At 39.0% G+C, this 15,118-nt stretch overlaps 1 protein-coding gene and 1 long non-coding RNA gene across 2 annotated transcripts; one reads left to right on the plus strand and one right to left on the minus strand.

The window, feature by feature from the left end:
* Positions 1–3,943: 3,943 nt before the first annotated feature.
* Positions 3,944–7,143, minus strand: LOC141677355 (uncharacterized). The gene is made up of 3 exons (XR_012557390.1): positions 6,759–7,143; positions 6,480–6,604; positions 3,944–4,386 (listed from the first exon to the last, which is right to left on the minus strand). It is a non-coding gene; the product is annotated as an uncharacterized LOC141677355 (long non-coding RNA).
* A 3,012-nt stretch (positions 7,144–10,155) lies between these two features.
* On the plus strand, positions 10,156–11,730 carry LOC141679654 (protein FAR1-RELATED SEQUENCE 5-like). Its single transcript, XM_074486096.1, has 2 exons — positions 10,156–11,147; positions 11,715–11,730. Exons 1-2 carry the CDS (start codon positions 10,156–10,158, stop codon positions 11,728–11,730), a joined length of 1,008 nt encoding a protein of 335 aa, XP_074342197.1.
* Positions 11,731–15,118: the final 3,388 nt, after the last annotated feature.

Here is a 15,118-nt window from a genome sequence, read left to right on the forward strand (position 1 = left end):
TAGGTGCTGTAGTACAAGATGTTTGTAGAACTCCCATTATCCAAGAAAACTCGATGTACGTTCATTGCCCCAATAAGCATGGTAATCACCAGCGCATCGTTGTGAGGATGATGCACCCACCTAGATTCTTTTTCCAAGCTGTGGATGTTGGTGAGCGGTGGATGTCTCGCTTCCCTCGCATTTCTTTCCAGTGCTCGATTACTATCACCAACGAAAGGGTGTCCTCCAAAAATTGCCCTAATACTGCCGGCCTTCTGAAACTTGACCTCTGCTGTTTTCTCAACATCCTCCGCCCGCAGGGGCTGTCTTTCATCTTTACCCTTGTCATCAAGTCCCCTGCGTCACTTCACCTTGTTAATCCATTCTCCCAGGTGTCCAGCCTTGATCAATTCCTCAATCTCATCCCGCAAGTGACGACACTCGTGGGTGTCATGGCCAGTAGACTCATGGTAGTCACATTACTTCTTTTTATCTCTGCTTTGCCATGAAGTTAGACGGTCAGGCTTCTTGAAGATTCCCCTATCCTTATTTACCTCGAAGATATGGCCAATGGACGCCGCCAGCGGTGTATAATTGCTGACTCTTCTCTCGTAGTTCGATGGTGGGCTCCATTCTCTTCGCGAGCTCACAGCATTTACCCTGTTAGGGCTTCTGGCGTTTCGCCGATAATCCGGGCTCACGGATCTGTCCCTTCTCTTGGATCGCCCCTTGGAGTTATAGGTATTATCATTCTTTTTTATTTCTGCAAGCGACTGCTCGATTGCTTTGAACGACTCCGCCTGCGTGAGCACATCAGCCAATGACACTGGGTCCTTCCCTTGTAGGTGTTTCCAGAAATCCGTCCCCACACGCAACCCAGCTATAAGCAATATTTTCAACGTTTCATCAGTTGCACCCCTCACCAAAGTAGATTCTGCGTTAAACCTCTTGAAATATGAAGTCAAACTTTCTCCTTCCTTTTGTTTCACATTAGCCAGCGTGGTAACAGGTGGTGTGTACTTCACCGCGGCTTGGAATTGTGTCAAAAACAAAGTTTTCATCTGTTCCCAGGATGTAATTACACCTGGACCAAGTTTTTGGAACCACTGCTGAGCGCCTTCTCTGAAAGTGGCTGCCAAGAGACGGCATCGAGCCAAATCAGGTACTTGATATACATCCATTTCAATGTTAAAACGCCCCAAGAACTCCACAGGATCAGAGTTCCCGTGGAAACGCAAGTCATTGGTTGTGTTTCGGTATCCCGCGGGCAATTGCGCCTCCCTCACAACAGCAGCAAAAGGAGAAGGAGCTTGCGCAGTCGCCGTTACTCTTCCTCCCTCAAGATGGTTGAGCAACCGCTTGAGGTCGTTCACATTAAACGTCCCTACCCCAGGAATGGTTTGAACATTAGGCTGTTGGGGTTGCTCTGCGACTTGCTGAAATTCCCCTTGATAACCCCCCGGGTGTGGCGGAGGATCTCGCCGCCCCTCGCCCTGAGGCTGCAGCGGTGGCATGTTACCATTTTGGTCCTGTACATTTTCCCGTACGCGAGGTTCACCTTGACCGCGTCGCGAAATTTCATCATTGTTCTGTATTCTTACTTGAATTCGCCCGCCGTCCTGGTCATGAGGACGCGCCCCAGACCCATTATCAGTAGCGCTGTGGGAAGCTACGGGAATAACAGCGGGGACTTCTCCAACGGAGTGCGCTCCACCTCTCCTACCATTGTAAGGGGCTCTTTCGTATTGATATCCCATTCTCCCTCGTCCATTCCTCTGAAATCCCCGGTAGTAATTCCCAGGCCTTCCTCGTGGAGGGGCACGCTCGTGCTCGCGGTGCCGCACCCCGGCATCCCTTTGGAATGCGGGGGGCACACGCGTCGTATCACGGGGCCTCGCTTCTCCGGCGTTTCCTTCATTTTGCCATTCTACCAGCAACATCATCAAATCGTCGTCCTCCAACCTTATGCCAAGCCTTCTTTTCAAGGCTGAAAGATCTCTTCCTCCCTCGTCTTGGTTTTGAGTGTCCTCCGCACGACGACGCTCGTCCATCGTACGCCCGGACCTATGCGGGTGTGGTACTACCTGGTTGCCTAGGCGTGGCCTTTCTCTGCCTTCAGTGTCCTCATCCGCAAGCTCCACAATAGGTTCTACATCATCAGAATACTGCAAACACCGTGGAGTGATTCGCGGGTTATCCCCGCTCCCCTGGGTATCTCCCTCAACTATAGGGGCTTTCCCCAAGGCATGACCATGACGGGGGAAACGACGACCTCTCCTCGTCTTTCGGCGCTCCACCGTGTTCAGTCTTGAGTTAAAACTGTTAAGAGTATCCCCCATGCGATACGATTGCTCCAATATATCAGCGTTGCTGATGAGAACGGGAGGTGTCCCCCCCACATCCGGAGCCCTCGGTGGATCCGCCATGTTTCTGGGAACGTAAGGTTCGTGGCGAGTATAGCGCCCCCCGCCTTCTCCTTCAGACCTGCTGTCACTTCCATCATAAGAACTTCCATCACGATTGTAAGACATCTTTTCCTCCTAAGATTATGACCTTAGTTAGCACCCCTCCTTCTAGCGCCAATTTGTTGACGGAGGAATTTGGTAACAACAAAGATTGAGGTTTCTCGCCGGAACTAAGATCTGTGACGGTGGTTCTTTGCCAGAAACTTAAGCGGTGTGTGGTTGATTGTGGTTGTTTTAGGCTGAGATTGATCAGAGTAAGTGGTGGCTCTCTTATCAGCTCTCAACTTCTTACCCTCTCAATGTGCCTACGTACCCTTTATATAGGGATCAAGCCTGACGTAGTTCTTGTAAAACAGGAAGTCTAATGAGTTTAGACTTTTTGCTCCTAAGCCCAGTAGAAGCCTATCTGATATCCATCTTCCGCTAGCTTTAGGAATGTCCAACTATGAGGCCCAACCGCAAAGGCCCAAGGCTCGTCCGTAATCGTAGGACTTCACGGATAGTGCATCTCCCTGCGCAAGGATAACACTCCGCTACAACTATCTCCCTTGATTTACGAACGCAGGTATAGCCACGGTTCACCCCAAATGCCAGACGCATCCCTGTCCCCCGAATGAGGATAACCCACCAGATAGCAGGACAGGTGATCCCAAGCTCTTGGGTGCAAAGTGCAGGATGACTCCAAAGTTCTCCAACGAGGACACCCGTTGAATACAAGAACAGAGCTCCCAAAGCACACACCAAAGTAAACCCCACATCCCCAACGAGGACATCCGTTGAATACAGGAGGAGGCCTTCAATCATCAGGCATACCCCTGGAGGCCTTCAAGCTTTTCACGGACATCCCCCTCCTTGACCGTCTCAAGGAGGGAATTCTTCAAAGAATACCTGCAACAAATACATTAGTAAAAATAACCTCCATTGCTCTTCTCCATGCAAGCTTTGTCCTGAATTCAACATCAAAAAGTATATAGATCAAACACAGGACGCGTCCTAACCAACTGGACGCGTCCTAACCTCCACAAATCCAACCCTGCTTTAATCGTTTCTTATAACATGTAAAGTCACAGGACACGTCCTAGAATATAGGGCGCGTCCTTAACCTTACTAGACTTGCGCCGTCTCCTCTAAACCATCACGCACAACATTTCACTTTCAACGTCACATCCTTGCTAAGGTAGGCGCGTCCTAAAGCATCCATCAATATAAGATTTCACCTGCCAAGCACTTTCATAATTATTGACGCATCCATAATGCCTGGGCACGTCCTTCCTTGAACATGCACTCTTCTCGCCTCGTAACATATCCCTTCCCAAGTAGGCGCGTCCTCAATACTTGGACGCGTCCTCACTTTCACAACGCAACACTGAGTTTGACTGTAATTAGCCCGCGTTTGACCCGAGTCAATCTAATGCCAAATTTTGGATATAACAATTAACATCTATGTTTGTCTACTATTACAATCTATTAATAAATTTGTAACATTTGACCTTGCGAAATATTAAACATGGACCTTATTTTACCATTAACAAGACAGATTAAGTACCGAAACCCCAGAAATGAAAGGAGAAAGCACAGTGAATTAAAAAAGAAAAAAAGGAATTATTTAATATTACAATTGTGTATATTTATTAGGCGTGAAGAAACTCCTGCATGGAATTCAAATAATCAGACCAAATCATTCTTTCTTTCTGTATAGGTGAACTGTACAGGGTTAATAGTTATAATTGAGATAAGTGGCGAATGTCTATTGGATAAGCATCATTCGGAGTTATGGCTGTGTATCCTCTTCCTGCAAATAACAGATGCCCGGTCTCACTTGGGTGAAATCCGTCCCAGAAAGCTCTCAAGAATCTGATAGCGCAAGGAGTCTCGTTCGGAACACATTGTCCTCTACCATCTTCTTCTGTTGATGTTTTACAACATGGAAAGCTCACAACACCTGCAATTTGTTAATGTCATTCAGATTACATCCAAGGAAACAGATCACTCTGATGTTTAAATGCAGATAAGTTGAGGTAAAAAAATTCATCGAGACACATTGTCATGCAGCCAAAGCCACTAAAAATGTATATGAAAACAAAACAGAGGGACAAAAGGGTAAAGGAGACAAAAATACAAGAGGGAAATAATATATAATTGAAGGGTCAACAACATGGTTGGTCCAAGGGGTAAAAAGGGAATTACAATTGGGCTATCAGGGTTATGTAAAGGAAAAAAAAAGGGAATGAGGGGGGATCTGATTATTGTGTCGCCTATTGTTAATTGTGGAGAGTTGGGGCTCTCGAACGTCCCTTACTATCTGTAGCTGTTATTTCTAATTATTCAGTCAATTCATGTAAACCGTGTTACTCTTTATTATCAATTCCAGTATTTGATTCAAGTAAATCGTAGTAGTTCATCACAAATTGGTATCAGAGCCCTCACGAATTCATGGGGCCGCCAACAGTTGCACAACGAGTAGAATCGATTGAGGAGAGGCTACATGATATGGAGGAATCGATGAAGTAGATGGTAACAAATATGGTGGATAAGGCCATGGAGGCGATGCGCCATTCTTTGACAGAGGTTTTAATGGAGGCAAGGCATGGCGACAAAGAAGATAGGGGCAGAGTTTGAAGCCTTGACCGGTCGTTTGGAGGGACGGGTTAACAGGAGCAGAGAGTACCATGAGACCCTTATCCATACGATGCACAATGATCAGCTCAAATTCCAAGCGAAGATGAGATCTACTCTCACTGGGATTCAGACGACGCAGGCATCACTACATGACAAGGCTGAAACCAGCGTGAATCGAGGTGAGTTGTTATTTCCTAGCCCTAATTCAATTTTGGGGTTAATGGTAAGGCGGGTGGTGAAAGAGTAGGGGTAGGAGATAACTTTGGAGGTGGATCAGGTTACGTTGGGGGAACCAATTCGAACAACTGGAGATATAGGAAGCTAGACATGCCAATTTTTGATGGAACCGACCCGGATGGGTGGATCATGAGGGTGGAAAGGTACTTTGGTTTTTATCGATTGAGTGAAGAACAGATGTTAGAAGCTGTTGTAGTAGCCATGGAAGGGGATGCTTTACGTTGGTTTCAATGGGAAAATAAGAGGCACCATATTAGACGTTGGGCAGATTTAAAGGTTTTCATATTGCGTCAGTTTCGATCTTTTAGTGGAGGTTCGTTGTACGAGTAATGGCTCTCAACTAACCAAACCTCTACGGTGAATGAGTATAGGAGACGCTTTATAGAGACAACAGACCCCCTTGAACGAGTGTCCGAGGAGATGTTAATGGGGCAATTTCGTAAATGGGTTGAAAGAGGACATAAAAGCAGAGGTAAGATTGATGAATCCCATTTGTTTGGAGCAAGCAATAGAGCAGGCAGTCCGGGTAGAGGAGAAAATTAGAGTAACTAACTCGAGGAGAACGACTTTGAATGCTACACGATTTAATAGCTACTTTAATTACAGTAAGGGAACCAGCACAGTGGGTCCTTACTCAATAATGACACCAACAATCCCTCCCATATACCGAGGTTGGGGAAATCGGTCTACTGAGTCTCAAGCCTCAGTACAGTCTCCAACGAATTCAAATCTTAGTCATCAAACTGGAGGGGATATTAGGAGGTTGACAGAGAGCGAATTACAAGAAAAGATAGCGAAAGGCTTATGCTATCGTTGTGACGCAAAATGGGCAGTTGGACATAAGTGTAAAAAGAAGGAGTTAAGTGTCATGTTGATAGCTGAAGAGGAAGGAGAGATGGAAGGGGACGACAGTGATGTACCTCCATCACCAACTGAAGAGGTCCTTACGGAAGTTTCCCTGAATTCTGTAGTGGGCATCTCTAATCCGAAAACAATGAAAGACTTTAAACTGAGTGTACAAAGTCTAAGCTGTCATATAATTTTGAAAAGGAGGGAGTATCATTTTTCCGACAGTAATCCCAGCATGCAGCTTACCTTTGATACTAATAAATGAAGCTGGAGTAACACAAATTTAGACTGTTAGATAATCTATTGTAGAGGGGAGAATTATGATATTACCAGGTTGGAGCCAGTTTCACTACGAATGCCAGATCCACCCGATGCATAATTGACTCCTCGCAGAATCTCAGAGTCACTAGCTTTAGCAAATGGCGGCCTATATTTATCGAAACCTAAAAATTCACCTACGATGCATAAAGTAATTGTATATTAGAATTCACAGAAAAAAACTTAATTTGATCATTACATAATAAATTCCCTTTAACAAAAATGAAGAGGAAATATATATATACTGCATATACTACTCTACTAGCTAGAGTGTAAGAAAAAAAGACGAACTTAAGAAATCTGCTTGGTTCTTGCCGTTGGTAAACCTCCCCGTGGGTCCGTCGGGAAAATCGATGCCATAGGGCGGATAATTAACCTTTGCCTGAGTGTGGAGATCATTGTTGTTGCCATTGTCCATTAAAGAGTCTCCAAAAATGAAGAAACAAGGTACTTGTGGTTCACAACTAACCACTATCACCAGCTTTAAACTACATACAATTACTATTAATGGCATACAACGCCATAACTTGAACACACATGCCATGGGAATCCAACTTAAGATCACAACACTAAAATCGTAATAAAGAGACAAATATGCAAATTTGGCAATGTTCTCGTTGGCGTCTTCATATTTATATACGGGTTCAGAGAACTTGCGTACACATGATTGATATCAATTATATGCATACAATTTTACAATTCTATAGATTGTCAACGTTCATTTGATTAAGCTATCAAGATATGTTAGATATACAAATATGGGAAATAATCAGGAGCCAACGTGGGTTGGGGGGACAGCCAGCCAACCCACAGCAATGAAACATTGCGGGGGAAGCAATGTTTCAATGCGGGTCTTTCCTTCCGCAATGAAATATTGCGGGATGTTTCCATGCACAGGAAACATTGCGCATTCCGCAATGTTTCATTGTTGGGCCGCAATGTTTCATTTTTGGTTAGGCTCCCAGTTTTTAATGTCCAAACTGCCCCTCTCTTTAGCTTATTCTAATATTTAACTTATTTATATAAGTATAAAAATAATATTAATGTTCAACAGTAATTAATTTTTTAAAATATGTTAACATTAAATATAAGTAGTAGTAATATATTAAAATATTATCAATTTTAATAATAAATTTATCAATTTAATTTTTTCGGTACTTTTTCTTTTAATTATTGTACGAATAATTTTAGTTTAAAAAATAATATTATTAATTTTATACTTTTTAGTGAATTGAGTTATTTTAGTTTAAAAAATTTATCAACAGTCAAAGTTATTTTTTGTGCAAAACTTATTTTTGTGCCAATATTAATAAGAATTTTAAAATTCACAAAATTAAATTTGGCACAAAAAAAAATTTGCTGAAAACATTTCATTTGACTGTTGAAATTGCCGAAATGAAACATTGCGGCAGTTGAATTGACTGGTCAATAGAGCAGAAGCTTGACCGACACGCCGCAATATTTCATTGCGGCAGAAGCTTGTGAATTTTAAAATTCAGATTTTCACCTATAAATAGTCCTGCCTCATCTCATTTTTTTCAACATTCTCTTCTCTATTTTTATTCTACATTTTCTCTTCAACATTATCTTCTCTAATTTCCGAAAAATGGTTTTCTACTATGATTATGACAATAATAAGGTAATTATCGATGGTGTGGCTTATGACGGGCCCGAAGGAGACGAAGACATGGTAATAGCTCTCAGCCGTATTCAAATGGCGCTTGAGCGCAAGAAAAAAAAAGAAAATGAAGTTAAAGCGAAGGCGGAAAAGTCAAAGAAAAAGAAAGACGACGATAAGGGTGATAAAGGCGGTTCTTCCAACACCGTTAAAGTTTGATCATTCTCGTCGACATAAAATGTTATTATGTATTTTTTTTGAAAAAATATTTGAATGTACTCCATTTATGTTTGAATGAAATAAATTATTTAATGTTTTATTTTTCTTGTACTTGTCCAATTTATTTTATCAAGTTTAAATTTTAATAAACAAATATAATGCTAAAATTTGAAAATGTGAAAAACTAAAAAAATGAAAATTTATCGAATTTTCGTTATCTATAAAAAATATAAAAATGGACACTTTACCTGGATTCTTTCGAAATAGAAAAGGACACGCATGCTTCTAATTTCTCATGTCCACTAATAATCTCTCAATATCTAATTCTTTGTTTAGATAATTGCATGAGATAATTGATCCGACGTTGATATTATTATTAAGTTACTCTTATAAATATTTATATTTTCAAAATAACATTTAACATATTAAATGAAATATAATAAGTCTAGAAACTATTTTTTATAATTATTTTTGATTAATTTTCTAATTTTAAAGAAAATAACAAAAATAAACAACCCAACCGCAATGTTTCATTGCGGTGGACACTTCCCCCCGCAATGAAACATTGCTGGGGTACGTTATAAAGTTTTTTTTAAACTGCAAATATTTACAGTTGTTGGCTTGGGGGTTTGTACAGTGCCGCAATGTTTCATTGCGGCCATCGCAATGAAACATTGCGGCCGTGCATTTAATGCACACACCTACCTTAAAATGTCTGTATTTTTGAAACATTGTTATTTTTACTGCTTCTTAACATTCTGCTCAAATTTATTCTTCTGAAAAAAAGGTTAGTATTCAATATCCATGGCTTCTTATTTATTTGATTATTCAAGTTCATCTAGTGATCATAACGATTTTAATTATGTTACCCCCCACACAAAAAAGAGGGTTTATCGTAAAATCTTTAATGATGATGAAGTAATAGATGTTGATAGTATTGAAGATAAAGTTAATGATCCGGGGAAGCGAAAAACGCATAGTGATGATGATGTTGGTTTCGGTTGGAAGAATCACGATGTTCACGGTGATTCCGATGATAGTAATGATTCTTTTAATGGCGATGATGATGATAAAATTAATGATGAAAATTTTATTGGAAATATGAATGATGTAGTTCCTTGTGTTGGTATGATGTTTGATTCGTTGGATGAAGCGGAAAGTTTTTATCGAGGTTATGGTCGAAGTATAGGGTTCGAGATAATTATTCGAAGTAGTCATAAGCATTCAAGAAATGGTGGTATATCGTCACGTTTGTATATATGTCGAAAGGGTGGAAGATTGGGCCCAAAACTCTTGGAAGTTGAAGATAGGGCTAAAGGGAAACGACCTCGAGATGTTATTCCTCGAACTTGTTGCCGTGCTCGTATGTGTGTTGCTCACAAAGTAAGCTCAAACAAATGGGAAGTAACCAAGGTCAACCTAGAGCACAATCATGCTATGGTTACATCGGATAAGGTAAATTTCATGCAAAGATCACGCAACATAGATCCGTTTACCCGATCTTTGATTTAGTTATTCAACAAATCGGGTATCGAGACCCCGAAAGTGATGAATTTACTTAGTGAGACGTGTGGTGGTATTGAAAAAATTGGTTTTTCTGCTCAAGACGTACGAAATGTAATACGTGACATTCGAAGACGGGTTTTTGATTCTGGTGATGCGGAGTGTGAATTGGTTTTGTTATGAGACTTGCAAAAACAAAGTGATGGCAATTTTTTCTACCGAGTGGATGTGGATGAGGAGAATCGGGTTAGGGGTTTGGTGTGGGTTGATCCTCATTCGCTTAACGCGTACAAGAATTTTGGAGATGTGGTGACTTTCGACTCGATATATCGGACTAATAGGTATGACATGCCTTTTATTCCAATTACGGGAGTGAGTCACCACTACCAAAATATTTTGTTTGGATTTGCACTTATAAGGGACGAGAAAGAGACTACTTATAGATGGGTTTTGAAGACTTGGTTGGAAGCGATCGATAACAAGCCACCTATTACCATTATTACGGATCAAGACATCGCTTTAAGTAATGCCATTTCTGAGGTTATGCCTAACACCAACCATACATATTGTACGTGGCATATTAGTAGCAAGTTTCCCGAGAAACTATCTACTTTGTATACTCAATACTCGGAGTTCAAGACGGATTTTAATGCATGTATCTACAAGTCATTGTCACCAACGGAATTTGAAGGTAGGTGGGAGGACTTGAAAGAGAAATATGATCTTGAAAATCACAATTGGCTAAATGATATGTATGCAATTAGACGGCAATGGGTTTTTGCTTTCACGAAACAACATTTTGCCGCCAGTATGACTACCACCTCAAGGAGCGAGTCTATGAATTCATTTTTTGATGGGTATGTGAAAGCGTCGACCGGTTTGAAAGAATTCATTGAGATATACACAAAAGAGATGTTTAAGCGATTTCAAAAAGAGCTTCAAAAAAGTCAATCTTTTGTTGTGAAAAGCATGAAAGATTGTGGAGATTATCTTTCAAAGATGTATTTGGTAGAAAAGTCCACCTTGCCGGAGATTAATAGAAGGAATTTTTTCTTGAAGGTTTCCATCGAAGGGAGTTATTCTTGTACATGTAAAAAATTTGAACATTCCGGGATGATTTGTAGACACATGATCCGTTACCTTAACAAGAAACAAAAGACGATGATACCACCAGATCTTGTAACAATGAGGTGGACAATAAACGGAAACAAAGTTACGGGACCTCTACCGTGTACGCCTCGGATGCTTGGTAATGTTGTAGAATCTCAAACGGCAAGATATAGTGGATTGTGTAAAGCTTTCCAAGGTTTGTCCGTTGTTGGTAGTTGCTCCGTTCCGCGGTACAATTACTTGATGAGCGTGATCAAGAGAGAAAAGGAGTATGTGATTAAGTCTTTTCCGGGAGAAAAGAGAGAGAGAAAAATAAATGATGACTATGAAAGTGATGAAGAAGATGATACGTTATTAGATCCCCCAAGGTCACAAACAAAAGGACGTCCAAAAGCGGGTAGATTCAAAAGTGGTATCGAGACGTCAAGTTCAAATAAACAATTTCGAAAGTGCAGTTTTTGTGGGGCGAGGGAAGAAGGCCATGATAGAAGAAATTGTCCCTCGAAATTATTAGGAAAAAAGGAAAAAATTGATTGTAATTTCTTATCATGTACTTTGAAATATTAATGAATTTTAATTAAATATTTTCAATGTTGTTAATGTTAGTACTTGTTGCCATTATTAATAATCCCAAAAAAAGAAGTGACTCCAAAAAAAAATTTGAAAAAAAGTTATTTTTGAAGATTTTTTTTTCCAAAATTGGGCAGAAAGTTTTCTGTAAAACAGAAAAAATATTATATAAAAAATAAATCATTTGCAAGTGCAATGACCAATCTGCAAATTTATGCAAAACCCAGATTACCCCCGCAATGAAACAATGCTGCATCCGCAATGAAACATTGCGGCATCCGCAATGAAACATTGCATGCCTAAACTGGGCTTTGCCGAATTTTGCATATTGGTCACTGCACTTGCAAATGATTAAATTTTTATATAAAACTTTTTCTGTTTTACAGAAAACTTTCTGCCCAATTTTGGAAAAAAAAATCTTCAAAAATAACTTTTTTTCAAATTTTTTTTTGGAGTCACTTCTTTTTTTGGGATTATTAATAATGGCAACAAGTACTAACATTAACAATATTGAAAATATTTAATTAAAATTCATTAATATTTCAAAGTACATAATAACAAATTCGGCATGACCTCTTTATTTTTTAGTTAAACTTTACCTGTAAAATAAAAAACCGGCATGACCTATTTATTTTTAAGTCAACCAAAAACCTGTAAAATTTCAAACCAAACCAAACTAAACTTAAAAATGAATGGCCTTGACATGCAAACTACAAACAAACCAAACCAAACTAAACTTAAAAATGAATGGTCTTGACATGGCAACTATAAAAAAAACAAACCAAACCAAACTAAACTTAAAAATGAATGGCCTTGACATGCCAACTATAAACAAACCAAACCAAACCAAACCAAACTTAAAAAAAATGGCCTTGATATGCCAACTACAAACAAATCAACTAAAACAAATACATCTAACCAACCAAAATAAATACAACCAATCTAAATAAAATACAACCGGGCAAAATATGTACAACTAACTAAAGTAACTACAAGTCACTAATCAAATAACAAACTAGTATCCCGCCTCTCTTTGTCGAATGCCCCACTCAGAAATGTGTCTAGCAACCCCTTTTGATAACTCGTGCGCCATCCGATAGCGAAAAGTCTGTACATCAACTTTAGGGTTCCACACAGCTGATGGCAAGGAGATCCCGTTGAGCATAGCGTCCATGTACTTCGATACATACACACCACAATCATTGCCACCATATTGCTTGGGTCGAGCATCAAGACCATGAACCCGGGTATATTTCAATGGAAATCGAGATGGATGCAAATAATTGAGCATATATGGGATCAACTTTTCCTGCAAATAACGGGAAATGAACCTAACAAGTCATTATTTAATTATTAATCTATTTAAAACTACTGGTAGGGAATTAAAGAATGATATTTCACGGGAAATGAACCTAACAAGTCATTATTTAATTATTAATCTATTTAAAACTACTGGTAGGGAATTAAAGAATGATATTTCACGGGAAATGAACCTAACAAGTCATTATTTAATTATTAATCTATTTAAAACTACTGGTAGGGAATTAAAGAATGATATTTCATGGGAAATAAACCTAACAAGTCATTATTTAATTATTAATCTATTTAAAACTACTGGTAGGGAATTAAAGAATGATATTTCACGGGAAATGAACCTAACAAGTCATTATTTAATTATTAATCTATTTAAAACTACTGGTAGGGAATTAAAGAATGATATTTCACGGGAAATGAACCTAACAAGTCATTATTTAATTATTAATCTATTTAAAACTACTGGCAGGGAATTAAAGAATGATATTTCACGGGAAATGAACCTAACAAGTCATTATTTAATTATTAATCTATTTAAAACTACTGGTAGGGAATTAAAGAATGATATTTCACGGGAAATGAACCTAATAAGTCATTATTTAATTATTAATCTATTTAAAACTACTGGTAGGGAATTAAAGAATGATATTTCACGGGAAATGAACCTAACAAGTCATTATTTAATTATTAATCTATTTAAAACTACTGGTAGGGAATTAAAGAATGATATAGTTACCATAATGTAATACTGGAAGGGGTGAGCGATGTTCCCTGTTGTGTCTTTGTCGTCCCTAAGAGGATCAATGTTTAGCACTCTCATTTTGTTGAGATTAACAACAAACAAGAACCAATGAGAGCTATCACACGTGGGGAAAATGTAAAGTCACAAAACTGAAGAGGCAAGCTACCCCCCTTGTTAGCATAATCTCTAAAGAACCTCTCCATTGACTTCTTGGCATCACCTTTTAGGGTACTCGGAGAAGCCTACAATTACAAGTCAAAAAATAGGTTAACATTTATACAGCATAATTGATATCTGTTTATAGAAAAGCAGGTTGGAGCATTGCTATTTGTTTAATAGAGTACCTTCAAGTTAGGACAAAACTCAAGTGTCATCGCCATGAAAAAGCTAGGAGCAATGAAATACCGCCTGGGCTTGAAACTTTCAGTTCTGGGAATTTTTCCCATTTTTCCCAGAGTTTATCCTCTCTAAGTCTCAAGAGCTCACCATAGGCATTGAGAACATCATCTTCCACCCAAAACTCTGGTCGCAAAGTTGTTACTTGGCTATGTGTAAGAGGATAAGTAATGCCCCGCTCACTGTGATCACGCCAAATGTAATCAACCTCTAAACTCCAGAAATGCCGATACAACCATGTAAGTCATATGTCATAGCCTATTTGTATATTCGAGGATTCAACTCAACTCAAATAAGAATGTAATAAGTAAATAGTGGATCGACCGTCAAAGATATCTGTCAAAGGATTCAGAAACAAGGTTCATCTACAGACTTGAGGAGGTAATTCACTGGAAGAAGTTCAAGAAGTTGATCATGCCTCAGTGATATAAATCAAGATCGTGGATTTAATCAAGTGACAGAGATCTCGTCAGAGTATCATTAATTACAAGGAGTTAATCTGAAGAAAATCAAAGCATCAAAGTCAAGACATGAAGAAACGTCACGGAAGTTAGTCACTCATGAACCAGACAGTACATCGAGTGTCAACGTTATAGTGGTGGAATTGATTCATAATTTTCAGTGATTTTCAGAAGATCTGCAGAAGGATGGGTGCTGTTGAAGACTAGAATTAATTCTCTATTAATTAATTAAGTCATCTAATTTAATTAAGAAAATAAATTATATCTGCGAAGAATAATTTATTTATTAATTGAATTAATTGATTAATTAATTCTGAATTAAGTTTAGGAATTTTCAGAATTTAAATTGGATTAAAATCTGCATTAAATCAACAAGACAATTGAAAATGAACTAGCATGACAATCAGGATTGTCATACCGATTGTCATGCTAGGCCATTTTCAATAGTCTCACCGAAAGTTACACTAGGAGAAGGATTGTCTTGCTAGTTCATTCTGATTGTCATGCTAGTTCATTCAAATTGTCTTGCTAGTTCAATCAATTGTCCTACCGAAAGTCTTGCCAGCTATAGGATTGTCATGCCAATTCAATTCTATTCGGCTATTGATTAAAAAGAAGCAGAGAAGCAGCATCTAAATAATCCAGAAAAAAAGAAGTCAAGAACATACAGAGAGAAAAAGCAGCCAAATATTTCATCTTATCTGCTAATTCAAAGATC

The sequence above is a fragment of the Apium graveolens genome, chromosome 8 (assembly GCF_009905375.1).
Source record: "Apium graveolens cultivar Ventura chromosome 8, ASM990537v1, whole genome shotgun sequence".
Taxonomy (NCBI): Eukaryota; Viridiplantae; Streptophyta; class Magnoliopsida; order Apiales; family Apiaceae; genus Apium; species Apium graveolens.

Coding starts and splice junctions, on each gene's coding strand:
- LOC141679654 (XM_074486096.1), top strand. CDS start 10,156: ATGCCTTTTATTCCAATTACGGGAGTGAGTCACCACTACCAAAATATT.